This window comes from Chenopodium quinoa, unplaced genomic scaffold, assembly GCF_001683475.1.
Source record: "Chenopodium quinoa cultivar QQ74 unplaced genomic scaffold, ASM168347v1, whole genome shotgun sequence".
In the NCBI taxonomy this organism is placed as follows: Eukaryota; Viridiplantae; Streptophyta; class Magnoliopsida; order Caryophyllales; family Amaranthaceae; genus Chenopodium; species Chenopodium quinoa.
Genome location: NW_018742205.1, coordinates 3,676,489 through 3,691,373, shown reverse-complemented (window position 1 = coordinate 3,691,373; position 14,885 = coordinate 3,676,489). Strand labels below are relative to the sequence as shown.

The 14,885-nt window shown below is 34.0% G+C and overlaps 1 protein-coding gene across 2 annotated transcripts; it reads right to left on the bottom strand.

Moving 5' to 3' along the window:
* Nucleotides 1-11,742, bottom strand: LOC110729564 (UDP-N-acetylglucosamine diphosphorylase 1-like). 2 transcript variants are annotated; one of them, XM_021909307.1, is made up of 16 exons: nt 11,488-11,742; nt 10,482-10,677; nt 10,309-10,363; nt 10,031-10,182; nt 8,746-8,785; nt 8,034-8,126; nt 7,831-7,943; nt 7,650-7,724; nt 6,098-6,137; nt 5,894-5,976; nt 5,725-5,802; nt 3,666-3,809; nt 2,340-2,407; nt 1,620-1,734; nt 1,370-1,526; nt 1-717 (listed from the first exon to the last, which is right to left on the bottom strand). In XM_021909307.1, the coding sequence occupies exons 2-16, from the start codon at nt 10,671-10,673 to the stop codon at nt 620-622; spliced, it is 1,503 nt and encodes a 500-aa protein (XP_021764999.1). In that variant the 5' UTR covers nt 10,674-10,677; nt 11,488-11,742; the 3' UTR covers nt 1-619. The 2 variants fall into 2 exon arrangements, with proteins under 2 accessions (XP_021764999.1, XP_021765007.1); XM_021909315.1 differs by lacking the exon at nt 11,488-11,742 and having other exon boundaries at nt 10,482-11,093.
* Between the last annotated feature and the right edge of the window lie 3,143 nt (nt 11,743-14,885).

The following is a 14,885-nucleotide window of genomic DNA, read 5'->3' as shown; positions in this document are numbered from 1 at the left end:
CAACTCATTAAAGTGGCATTTCATTCAAGAATACAAACTTTAGCCTTTGTAGCAAAAAGATAGTTGTTTCGCTTGTTTGTAACCCTGCAATAAAATGTTTATTCTCTACTACACCATATAACAAAACTAGCTAAAGCGCGCTGCACGCATCTATTCGTGTATAAAAAGTTCAGTATATGTTAACTAGATTAAAATCTTTCAGTAGGCTAGATTAAAAACTGCTCTATACTCTATAGAGTAATCGACAGGCTGGGCTTAACGAGCACAACCTACATGGGTTGAGGCTTTGAGCCCAGTCTTGAACTAACCAAAACTCTCAATAAAGAGGGTGTTAAAGTATTGAGTGTTTCTCAACAGTCGGGCTAATGGGTTGAGCCAATCTTCACTCTTCATCGCAAATGAGAGCCACTACCACTAATCAGCCTTCCTCGAACAAACAATTCAAACACATCAAGCCGTGCATCAAAAAAGCTCATTATTTATCGAACAATAAATCTGCCAAAATGATTCAAACTCTCGACTCATGAAGTTGAGTGTATATACATACTCGTATGATTATATCTCTTCTAATCTTTTTCATAAAAAATGACATGCCTGATATACAAATCATAAATCAAATTTAAAATGTGATTTCACACGGAGCATGGAAGGTTCTTCCACGGCAAATAGCTTCAAGGTTTTCCCCCGTATAAGAGCACAACGGAGAAACTTCAACACCTGAGCACATACCATCATCAAAAAGTAAATAAGTTTATTAACGCTCAAGGGAAAAGAATTTCCAAATACAGATTGGTTTGAAGGTTATTCTTGTAGAAAATTCGGAAAGTGGCAAGCTTGTGTGTGTGTGTGTGTGTTTTTTTTTGGAGGGGGGGGGGGGGGGGAGGGGGAGTTAAAACAATGTAAAACCACAGAGTTATCAAATAGAAAAAGGTAAAACCACTACCAGGTTTACAGTTGTGAACAACGACGAATACAATAATTAGAGTGCATGACCGGAAAAAAAATAAAAAATGAATGACCACCTATCAGCCTACAATTTCCAGGTATATGTGTCACAAGAGGGGAAGGATATGTGGAGTTCCTAGAGGTGTTCTAGTAGTTGAAGAAAATAAATATGGTGTTCTGATGGTTTGAACTTAAAAAGCCGATTTTATCTTGAAGGCAAAGGCCATTTTCTGATTTGAATGTGCTAAGGCAGTGATTTTACCTTTAAATTAGTGTTTCAAACTTTAGCCAGACACAAAATAACAAACCACTTTTAACTACATTGATAATTCAAATATTTTTCAAATATATGTATTTTTGCAATTTCTTCTCCACCAGCTTAAGGAATGAATTGATTTATTAAGGAAAAATGAGGTGCAATTACCAGTTGAATATAAAGGCACCGAATGGGTAAGAAAGCCACCAGCAGCAATCACCCATCGAGCATGAAGACGGAGAAGAAGCAATCTCGCACTATCAGGTGTGTCATAATTTGCCCCATTTGCGTTTTTTACAGGGGCAAACTCTTCTTCTCGAAAAACCTGAGAATGAAATAAAAGGGTGTTATATTCTCATTCATAGCTAGAGGTCTGTCAGAAGAGAGAAAAAAAAAAAAGCAGATAGACAAGGATCACCTCAAACAGTGCAGTAGAAGGAGAATATGTGAAGGCATCAAATATGAACTGTTCCAGTTTTAGTCCCATTGTATATCCATTAACTGATGGTATTTTCTTCTCTGCCAAATGATAACTGCAACCGAATCATGACGACAACAATTCAAGTGGCAACCTCAACCATGGTATGAAATTTCCAACAGCTATATTGAAAAAGAAAAAATCACTCACCCCCCCCCCCCACTCAACCATAAATCAGAATTTGATTACACATACTTGATTACGGCTAGTTGCAGTGTTAAGCTTAGTTTACGTTTTACATTGACCTTTGGGAGTTGGGACCTAGGATGAAGTACAGAACTAGTTTATATATCATATCTTAGCGAGTCTTGAGGCTTAATCAGTATATTTACAACCTTAGTGAGCACAATAAAGCTAATCCAGTAAATAGTTGTCTTATAAAAGCAAATTAGGCTTCATATCAATGTGGCCTATTGAAATTCGTTTCTGTTAAACTACAAAATCCATCCAAATGATTCATTAAGGATTGTACTTTTTTCAAGAAAACCAACAATTGTAATAGCTCAAACCCACCATAATATGGAGCCTAACCCAAGGAGTAGAATTTTGAAAAATATTAAATATCAGAAAAGAAAAACTTTTGATATCCTATTATAAACAAAAAAAAAAAAAAAATAACCATATGTTTGATAAAATAACACACATCATATATATACTTACATGCAATCATTCTCCAGTCCATTGGCCACAGAATTCAAAAAATCCAAGGTGAACATATGCAAGCAAACCTGAAATTTATTTGATAACCTATCAGAACATCAACTAATTACAATTTATGAGGGAGGTTAACTCTAAAGGCATATATATTAGAGGGAGAGGAAATATTAAGATAGTTTACGTTACAATTAAATATAGCACCACAAAACACTCTGGTCAATTTCTAATAACTCTACGTCCCACACCTGAAGAACAAGTTGCAGGACACATTACAATTAATTCTTTCATAAACTATAGCAGTAATTTTACACGTTTTAAATTCTAAAGGCATAAGGAGTCTAATAGCCCTTTTCAAGTCCAAGTCCCAATGACAGGACTAAGAGTCTAAGAGATATGTAGCTTGCCTTGTGAGAAACTGACCTGACCAAGACCCAACCTGGACCCAATTAAAACTAGCTTTACAAAATTATACATAGAGTCCCCTTGAATGTTGACAAATATACACTTTTAACTTTTAATAGAAATAGTTTGACTCGACCAGATGAACTAAAATAAATGTAACTAAATTCTTTTGACATAAGTGATCTTGAAAGCGAGCAAAACATTTGGTATTAAAAACACTTTAAACCTAGAAAATTAGGCTAACCAACCATATCCGACTGGATTGACTTGTATGACGGGTCTTCAGGCAAAGGAGGAGCTCATTAGACCAGCCTAAAAAAAGGCTCAGGTACATCACCACTACCCCATAAATATAAACTAAGGGTGCTAGCTGCATGGATTATACCCATGTAAAAAGCATATATGCAAAAAAAAAATCAAGAAACTGAAACTAAACCACATAATTGTAATTTGTCTAGTTATAGGAATTGCATGAAGCTAAACAACATAATTGAAGTTGAGATGCAAACCTGATATGTGCCAAAAAAAAAAAAAAAAAAAAAAAAAAAAAAAAAAAAAAATCAAGCAAAGCATTAATAGGAAGCATAATTTACTACTTCCTCTGTTAATTTTAGTTGCAACGGTTTGACCTTTGCACTGATCACATACCCACTTCGAATTTCTTTTAACAATTTGTACATGTTGAAAAATATAGCAATGTGGGGTGTTGTTAGATTTGTCTCAATTTATACTTCCTCAATAATTTTTTTATAACTTTTACTAGTTATATTTAGAGATGTTAGTGATTGAAATCATGCATTGGCAAATGTGAAAGAAGAAATGTTGCAACTATAAAAAAAAAATGAGGAAATATATGTTTCATCTCATAAAGCTAATATTCTAAGCCAATATACTAAAGAAAACAGACATAAGGCAAAAGTACTTTACATTACTCCAACAAAAGCGAAGACGCCCAGTTTCCTGATTGACTGCACTAGCCACTGAAGGATCTAGCTCACTGTATTCAACCACATCAATTGGGCCACCCTTTCCTCGTCGTACAAATACACCAACTTTCTCTTGGGGATAGGCCTGCACATCAGATGAACATGAAATATACTCCAAGACAAACATATACTCAAAGGTACATATATGTATCTAGAATACATTGGAAGTTAAGATGACAGAATTTATTGTTATCACATAAAAGTGCAATTTTTATGCAAGTCAAGAGTCCTTGCTCAATTTGCAAGTAAAATAATCTCCTAGACAAGATACTTTATTGAGTACTGGCTCATCAAATAAAGATGCCAACAGAATTTTATATATTCAAATATTTTAATTTTCTTCTTATCTCTAAATAGCATTTGACTCTAGCGTATCACATCAGGAGGACAAAAACACATGCAGAGAAACATACACAAAGCATCCCCCTGACCCAACTGAATCCCAACATGCACAATAGATCAAGAATAGGTGACAAATAATAAATTAAAAGGCTACTATTGCCATTTAAGTTGCAGCTTTTATACTTTGGTAATGATATAGAGATTATATCTTCTTTCATGCTTCATTGCAGCAAGAAATCGAAAACTCAGCCTATACGTCGCGAATCGGCCGAAACGTAATTGATTTCCAAATTACCATTCCGATATTTACCGGTTCAGCATGCTGCTTTTTAAAACCCCGCGATAAAGGAACAATACGAAGTATGTAACATATATGTATCTAGAAAAGAAACACAATATCAGCCGGTACGACCGTTTTGAAAAGAAATGCGGGCGCATCAAACATTACCAGCAGAGATTCGAAGAAAAATAATAAAAAAAATTTAAGCTTTTTTACCACATGTTCGACGAGGGTTTATGACTTCTCCATGAAAATCGATCACTTTCTCCGTAAGTCACTGTTCATATATTCAGTAATATTCTCATATATATTCCTACTGTTGAACACCTACAGCATTATACATTGCTTATATAGTGTGTTTTTTTTTTTTTTTTTTCCTATAGGTTGTGCTTGGAGGTGGCCAGGAAGCAATACCTGTGACGAAAACAGATCATCGTGCAGGAAAGTTTGAGGCAAAAGTCTATGATAAGGTAAATTACACATAATAATATGTGAATGAATGATTGTTTTTGTAATAGTATGAATGGGTAAAAAAGGGACTGAAAGACTGAACAGCTTACTGATACTTTAAATTGCTTTTGCTATCATTATGAATGGGTTAAAAAGGGACTGAAAGACTGAACAGCTTACTAATACTTTGAATTGCTTTTGCTATCATTATGAATAGGTAAAAAAGGGACTGAAAGACATATCAGCTTACTGATACTTTGAAATGCACTTGGTCCACAAATAGTAATCGCATAAACTGTCTCTTCGTGAAGATGTTCTGTTTCAAGTCAATTTTTACATTTAAATGTATAACTGGTCAAAGAAAGAGCAATCTCCCCCATGTTCATGTATGTAGTAATAATTAGCTATATTTTACATATTATATGAGTATCTTATAAGCTTTAGCTTTGCACATCATATTTCATTTGAATTTGTATTCGACACCTCTCAGTAGATTTGCAGCAAACATGTATCATTGCTTTGAAAACCAAAAACTGAAAACACGTAACTCCTCTATATTACAGGTTTTCTTGCCTAGTAAATTAAGCCATTACTTTTATGGTTGCAAAGTAAAAAACCAATATCCAAAGTGACTTGCTGAATTCAAGAATGTAATCAATTATGCTATTTTAATTTTAGATTCTTTAGGCTCTGCCAAAGCTCAATGGAAAATTTTCTCATGAAATTTTCTTCCTGTGTTATGCAGTTTTGCCAGTGGAGGTGAAGATGGTTATGTGAGGTTACACAACTTTTGATGGGATATAAAAACATGAGATCAGATTGTCAAAATACAAGCCATGGACATAAAATTTTAAAGAAGACAGATAAGACTAAAAATACATATATAAACTAGCAAATTATAAACCTCGATGATACGAATTCAAATTACCTTCTTTACAACTTTTGCAGCAGCTGAAACATTTTTATCAATGAAATAACCCAAGAAAGTGGGATCAGCAACGCGAACCTATCAGCAATTCAATATAATCGCAAATAAGATAACTAACACATATATCAACAAGAAAGGAGAAGAAAAAAGAGCAATTAGGAGAGCTTACGAGTGCATTGTCTACACCATAACAATCTACATATTTGACTCCTCGTGCAGCCATATCTTCTAACAGTCTCGAAGACTTTAGAGCTGGTTCATATAGCAAAAGTAATCAGACACTTCAACTTGCGGACATGATATGGGTACTGAAATTATGATAAACAGAATTCATTGAATCAGAAAAGATGCAGAGATGCAAAGAATGCCTTACCTGTATAAACTCCTCCATTCCCATCAGGAGCCTTTGCCATCTGAGTTAAGACACTTGAGCCATTAATTTAGAAAAATATATATATTTAACAAGTCTAAATGTCAACCGCATGCATAGAAAGCAAGAGCATTTGGCAGCATGTAAATACTCGTAGGTTTCTATATAGCAGCCATATTAGCATTTGATGTGGGTGTAGCAATGAAGGTAAATCCCTCTCCTACTGTTGGTCATAAGAATTGAATGCTTTGCTTTTATGTGTAAAAGTTGAAGGGCAAGGGTACTCTTCCGGTCATATGCCCCATTTGGACTACTTGAGTTATTGAGTACATGGATCATGGCCTCATGGGGCTATATGACGCGGGAGAAAGCATTATTTGCATAAGAGGAAGAAAGGCTTCTGAAATAAACTAGAGTTGAGGCACACTCCAGGTTTTAATTGCCTATGCAAACTTGCATAGATGTGTTGGTCTTCATGAAAGCTACACAGTGGAACAAATTTGTCATGATTGGACAGAGCCCACTACATTCCTAAGAGTTACAGATTTCAACTGCAGCAAGAAGCTGGAGAGTGAGTGCTAATTCGGTTTGACCAAATATAGCCAGAATTAACCTCCAACATAATTCATGTGATGAAGAAAGAGATAGAAAGAACCATTGGCCAAATAAAAGAATGTTGCTATTTTCAACTTCCCAAAAAAGGAATATGTAGCAAATAAAAGAAAATGAAGGAAATATTTATTACCAAAGATGGTCAAAGTTTTGAACTTGACCACATTTATATTAATTAGTAAATGAGAAGAACTTCGTGGGATGGAGGAAGTTTTAATACTTTTTTAAAAACTAGGGATTATTACGCAGATGGCTAGCCCTTTAAGGAGAATTATTATTAGTGGTCTTCATGCCTTATGCATATTTGCATGGTATTTTATTATATCTATTTGCATAGTAATTTTTAGTACTTATTGATGAGACGAATTAAATAAATTAAACAAGTCATCATATAATTATATACTTTGTAAAAAATGGAGAGTCTAAAAAATGCTTTAAATATTGAAATAAACACAAATAATTAATCAATTTTGGTGATTCAAGAGACTATTTTAAGGCTTTTGAATTCAATTGGGGTAAACATGTAAAAGAACATTTTTACGGATATAAATGTCTATCACTATTCATAAGAGTTTTCTTAAACTTTTTATAAGGTAGGGATACTCTGTCTAATTCAACAGCCCTCATGTTGAGCTAATTATTGAACTTAGTACTTGTCCTGAGATTCAATTCATAATATCCTCATAATCTAAGTCCAATTCCTATATATAACACACTTTATTTTAGCGAGTTAGAGAATTAAACCAAATTTCAATATTTTTTTCCACAAAAAATAAACACACATACTGTGAAATCATTATGAAGTTACTTGGGTCAGATATAAAGACATACACACTTCACAACTGACACTAAAACATACAAAACATGACAGCAGTTATCAAAATTTTAAGGCATGAAGATAAAAATAAAAAAATAAAAAAAAAAAAAAAAAAAGTGAACGCACTTTATATGGAGTCTCCATGATGAATCTTCCATCCATTGAAATACAAGGTATTGTTCCCTGCTGGAAGAACGTCACCTACATCGAAGATGCATCTCATATAAGTAAAACTACATTTTAAACTAGCAATTGTATAGTGAAGCTAGTCAAAGAAAAGTGGAGAAGCAAGATGTTAAACTCTTACTTGATCAGCTTCAAGACCAAAAAATTTATGGCTTTCAAAGAATTTGCGTGTTGCTTCGTCCGTGAAGGGGCTAGTCATTATGTACCAGTGGATTGGTACAACATCTGCTGATCCTGAAGAGTACAAATCGAAAAGCAATTAGAATACCATAAGAAAAACAAAAAAAAAAACTGAGAAGGCATTTTCAACTCAAAATATCTTACCCTCATTCATAAAATGAGCTGCTAATCTTTGAACACACAAAATTCGCTCTGCCTGAAGTTGGAAAAGTGACTTTCTGGAAGGAAGGCCAATATCTGAAACCAATTATGATGAAATCCACACTACATAAACATACTTGCAGATATAAGGAACACAGTAAATAAATTAGAATTTTAAAGAAAAATAGTATGCTATAGGGGTTTACAAGATGTGACACAGAAGGCAAATGGATGAAATTAGAGCAATAAAAGTCTTATTCAAGGCTAGATCAATAAATCAATCAATCAAAGCCTTATTCAAGGCTAGAGAAAAAAAAAAAAAATCAAACAATCTTAAGTTATACTAACTTCAAGCTAGCAAAAGGCAGGAAATAGAACTTGTCACTCATCACTACACAGGAAAGGCTAATGTCCCTTACCGCATGGCAGGAAATAGAACTCAGTAGTATGCTAATCATGTTAAAATTTCACATGGCAGTTACAGACAGGAAAACAGCATTTACTTTTCTCCTGCTATAGACCAATGTACATCATGATAAGCAAGTGACAGAGTGTAACTGTAGTTTGTGGTTCATAAATGATTCAGATTATCTAGGAATAAGGCAATGAATAACAAAAGTATAGGCACAAGATTTCATGACATTAAGTAAAAAGTTCTGTCCTAAAAGAGGACTTTAATATATAGCAAGTGAATAAAAATAGTGTTGTCACTTACTAAAGCAACCCTTAGGATCTGAGCTTCCAAGCCGAGTTCCCTGTATCAGCATTTTGAGAAAATTAGTATATTTGGGTCTTAGCGGTGTCAAATTAAAACAAATCATACAGACAACAAAATTAAGTGAATATGCACTTCGAGAATAATGGAAACAGCATAAAATGTGGATCCATCATTTCACATTGACAAACATGTAACAAAAGTCACCATTGCACAGATATTACTCTACATTCTCCTTAAACTTCTATTTTGTTTTCCCTTTTTTATTTAGCTTTTTTTTTTTTTTTTTTACAAATTTCTTCTTTCACCCTCCCCCAATTTTCTTTTTCATTTGGCTAGCCTTTCAGTTTTGCATTTAGTAATCAAGACAAGAATAATATCAACTGTCCTCCAATTGACTCTTTAGTTTAATAAGCAAAGGCATTCTTTATTTGCATATTATATTAAGCTGAAACCAATTCTCTATACAAATGTAATTAGTCATCCTGTACCCACCCCCCCTTCTTGGTCCTTTCACTCCTTCAATTCTCCTCTATCTCTCTCATTTCCTCTTGGTTCTTCCTTTTGTGCCGAAGATTATGCTCCGTCATTGAAAATAATGGTGTCCTTTAAGCATCCGCACTAGTATAGCTTTCTCAACTATGACATCTAATCAATTAAAAAATGACATAGAGGTCCTTAAATAATAAAATCTTCAGCATTTGAAATAATGTAGGGCGGGGCATTATTTACATACCCTGTTTGGAAATTAATATTATACAGAGTACAATATGCCTTTTAATACTGATTATTGTAGATTAATTGAAAAGGTCAAATATGAAAGATGCTCAGATAAACATACATAATTTTATAAACAGATTATCATGATTGCTTTTGCGCCTATAAAAGGCAACTTGCAGATAACACAAAGGAAGAAAGACAATGTAACGCATAATCATGATTACACTCAAAAAGTGAACCTACAGTTTTATATTAGTGATCTGATTTTTATTGTTCACTAATGATACTTAAAAAATCAAAAACAATAACCCTAAACGACAACAACAAACAATCAGAAAGTAATCCTACAACAATAATTTGGTATCTGATTTCTATCACTCATTAACATTACTTTTATATAGCTTAATCACCAAATAACATAAACTATGAAATAACACAACCAATAATTTGGTATCTGATTTCGATCGCTCACTGACAATTACAGCGACAACACCAACAAATAATCATAATCGACAAGAAAATAAATACAAGTAAATAATATTCATATTGAAAAAAAAAAAATTACCTGACCACCGGACAAAAGGATGACAGCCAACTTGCCGGCATGGATGGCCTTCAATCCCATCTTCCACCACTTTTCTCTCTCCTCGATCGTCCTATGCTCCACCGTTGACACAATTTCCTCCGACACCGGCTCAATCGCCGCAGCCGGCAATCCTTTTAACCCAAAATTTTGCATCAATTTAGAAGTTAGAACTATATATATATATATATATATATATATATTCAAACTCCAATTTTCAAATCTAATTGATAACTAATCATACAAACAAAGCCACAAACCTTGAGAACGAAACGAACATCGGATAATCCGATCAATCCTCGGAAGATCTAAACTCTGAACAAATTTCATCAAAAATTTTCAATAAAATCAACAACACATATTCAATTAGATGCATGATTGAATAATTGCACAACACAGTACAAGAAAATTTAAAAAAAATTAAATAAAGAACCTCAATATCTTTGATAAGATGTTCGCGTTCATCAGAAGAAAGCTCATTCCAGAAGGCGAAAGTATCTTCTTGACCGTAATCCTTAAGCCTTTCTAGCAGAGCTTGCGGAGGTGATGCAGCCATGACATTGACGCCATTACTATCCGCCATTGTTGCTACTGTCGTCGTTTCTGCTGCTGCTATTTCCGTCATCTCTCTTCAGAACAATAACAATGGAGGTGAAGTTGTTTTTTCAAATCAGAATTGGAAGTTGGAAATTAATTAATATTGCAATTACTTATCAAACAGTAATCGACTTCCACTACATAAAAGTGTAGGACAGTACACAAACAAGTGATATAACAAATTAACAACGGGGGGTACCACTAGTTTATGCAATAACCCGAGACATTGCCGAGTCAATCACTAATTTATAACACGACACGAACAAACAATGAAACAAGTGAGTAATAGGGAAGAGTGAGGGTGACTAGAAGTCTAGAACATGTCGGTGAGTTAGGCTGCCTTTTGTTATCAATTAATGAAATACAATGAATTTAAAATATCATGAAATTCAGATTTGGATCTCAATACTAACAGAACACTATTTTATTATTTATTTTATTTATTTTTTTGACCTCCTCTTTTTTCCTGTAAAATTATGTGGTTTAATTGATTTAACATTCATGACACCAATTTCTCACCAAACTAGTCCCTTTGTCTCTGCCCCACTTTTATTGATCTAACCGAAATACAAAGTACAAACCCCAATTTTTATCGTTTTCAATTTGAGTTTAATTAACGCTAAATACCGTCAATAAAATTGATCAAAACGCAACATTTTACAGTAAATGTTCTCATTTACCCTTACTCTTACGGTAGCCCGTTTCCGACCGGCAATTGGCAGCCAAAACGGGATATCATGGGTTCCACCGGCGAACGGTTTCCGGTGCCGGTGGTAGCCGGTTTTGGCCGCCGGTAATGTTGTCCGAGAAAAATTATTAAAAAAAAAAACTAAAAAGCTTACCTCCTTGTTTGTCGGGCCTGTCTCCGATGGTCGTCCCTACAGCTTCGCAGTTGATAGTGCTTCCGGTGGTGGTTGTGGTGGTTGTAGTGGTGGGGAGATTGGTGGTGGTGACTGGTGAGAGAGAAGTGTTCGTTGTTGGTTGATCAAAGAGAGAAGAAGATGGAAGAAAATAGGAGTAGTGAATTTACCAGAAGGTAAATAGGGAGTTAGTAAGGGTATCAAAGACCATTCACCATCCGGCTTGCATCAAAATAAAAAATAAAAAAAAAAGACCATTCACCATAAAATGTTGGAATTTTGATTTAGGAAAAAAAAAAAAAAAAGTAAACTTAAGATTTCTAATATACTTCTAAGTTCTTTCCTAAAAAAATAAAAAAAAAAAACATACTTCTAAGTTCTAACTTCAAAAGATAAGAGTTAAGCATACAAAAGGGCCCTAGCTTCTTCAATTTTTCACCATTTGGGTACTCAATTATTTTTTTTTCACTGTTTGAGTACTCAAGAAAAAATTCCGACCAATTTTAACTAATTATTTTAAAGAAGATAGGGTCTTGGGTTAAAAAGATAGGGCCCTTGGTTAACAATTATGACACATCATCAGTTTACACATTTAACCAAGTAAGGTCTCATTCAATTCACTCTTTTTACTGAACTGAAATTATTTTTACTAAAGTGAAATTATTTTTGCTTAACTGAACTTATTTTTACCGAATTGAAATTAATTTTACTTAATATTATTTTTTTAACATGAAGTGAATAGGGCCTAAGTAAGTTAATTAAATTAAGTAAAATTTTAAAAATGTGAACCTATTTGATCTTCTCCCTCCCTTGTTTCTTCATACGCATTCTCCTCTCTTTCTTCATTCGTGGTGTATCAGAGAAGCTTATTCATCAAAATTATCTTGGCTTCTTGCTTCATTAAGGAAAAGGACAACAAATTTAATCCAACAAATAATTACGCATCACATTTGCAGTTTAAATTCATACAACTGAGGTTATGTGTTATGTGCAGTTTAAATGCTAACCCTGCAAATGTGATGCGTAATTAGTTGTATGAATTTATTATTTTTATGAATTTGAGAGTGATGTGTTTTGAATGAAAACAGGGGAAGGCATTTGCAATTACTAATTTTTAACCTTTTTTAATTTATTTATTTTTTTTGAAATTATTACTTCTAATTTTTCACTTAGATGGTCAAATTATAGCTAGAATTATTATTTGGTAGCAGCTGTAATGATAAGGAACAAGTTTTTTTTGGAGGCCTTGCCAAAAAAAAAAATATGCTATCATGAAATTTTTATTCCTGAATGATTATAAAAAATAAAAAAAAATAAATAAAAAAAAAGTCCATGTATTTTTGGCTAAAACTGACAGTTACAAACATCCTTTAACCGTTGTTTTTTTAAAATTTGAACCAAATTTAATGATTTTACTTGTTTTTGCTTTAAATTTTTTTGTTTTAATTTGTCTAAGATTAACGGTGGGTTAGACAAGAGTTAACTCACCGGAATTCTTGATTGAGTACCCAAAGGGTGGAAAAGAAAGAGAATTGAGTACCCGAAAGGTGAAAAAATGAAGAAGATAAGACCCTTTTGTTGGCTTAACTCAAAAGATAAAAAGAAAGTTGAGAGAAACAAGTAACATAGATGCGCACCATGGAACAAGTAACACTAGGATTAATTTCAACTCCTTGTATTAATCACAACTAGTATTTAGCCCGCGCGATGTATGGATTAATTTTTGGCTAATATATGTTTTTTAATTACAGAATTGTGCTATTGTGTATTTGGATTGTTCTTAGTTTTGTTTTTATTTTTGTTTTTAAAAAAAAAAAATCAAAACATGTTAAATATAAATTGCATTTTATTTGTGAAATAAAATACTACTCTGTACGTAAATGTAATGAAATATATATTCTTTTAAAAAAAACAACAAAAAGTTAAAACTGAATTTTGGAAAGAAAGTTGGAAAAAAAAATGAACAATAAATAAAGTTGAGAAAATTTACCTTTGATTGCTCCCTTAAATTCAATACCACGGTTGTTTCTTGAAGTTTATATAGATCTTCACAGTATTAATTTATTAAAAAATTACTTGAGATAAATTATGTGAAACGCTAAACATCGCCCGCAAATTACCATATAAAGCCCACAAATATGATTTGGTGTGACCATTATGCCCATTTTCTAAAATTGAAATAATCTCGGTTTAAAAAATGTGGAGCCGTACTGGCTCGCCGGGGGAGACCGGAGGGCAGGCCGGAGATGCGGGGGACGCCGGAGGTACGTCGTCGTCAACGGAAAACGAGGTAAGTCACCGTAAAAATTCACGGTTTACCGTCGGAGTGGCTCCGGCGCATAGGATGGACGCCCAATCCGTAGCCTGGACGTCCAAGCCAGACGCCAGAACCACCAGAGAGGCGTCCAGCCCAGACGCCCAGACCACCAGACTGGCGTCCTGGCCAGGCGCCACTCTACTGGCTGAGGCGGCCCTGCCAGGCGCCAGTCCAGTGGCTGTGGCAGCCCTGGCAGACGCCACCCTTATAAATTAATTTTTTTTTTCTTTTTTGATTTTGTTGTTGTTTTTTATTTATTTTTTTTTAAACAAAAAAAATCGAAAATGATTTTTTAAAAAAATTCGAAATGGGTTTTTTTTTAAATTAATTTTGAAAATTCGAAATAGGTTTTTTAAAAATTAAGTTTGAAAATTCGAAATGGTATATTTTTAAATTTAGTTTGAAAATTCGAATTGAGTTTTTATAAAAATTAAGTTTGATTATATATAATTATGCTTTTTTTGTGTTAATTCTGTGTAAATATAGAAATTAAATGTATTATCCGTTAAATGTATTTATTGTAATATATAATTGATGCAGGAATATGGTGGAGACGGAAATGATTACAGTGGGATATTTGGACATGATGGTCCATTCGAAGAAGCTCAACAGGCAATTGATTGGGCAAAACAGGTTGCAATTGCAGCTGGATTTTGCTTGGTAGTAGTAACTCATAAATCTCAACGGGATGGTAGAATGGATCGCATTTTGAGATGTGACCGTTATCGCAAAAGAGAAGAAAGAGATTTTCGTACAGCCACTCGGTTTGATACAAAGCGGAAAGGTTGTGGGTGTGAGTTCAGAGTAAAGGTTCGACAACTACGGAGTCGTGATGGTTGGGAAGTGATTGGTTACTCTAAATGGGGGTATCACAACCATGAGATACCTGCCGCGTCAGCCCGACTCGCAAATCCTAGTTGGCGATACAAATACGCCAACGTAGCCGATCCCCAGGAAAACTGGCCTACACTGTCGGGGTCACACGCCTCCACTATGTCGCGTGGCCTGAGCTTGTTTCCGCCGCTCTTATCCGGAAACAAGGTACATCCGAGGAGTAGAAAAA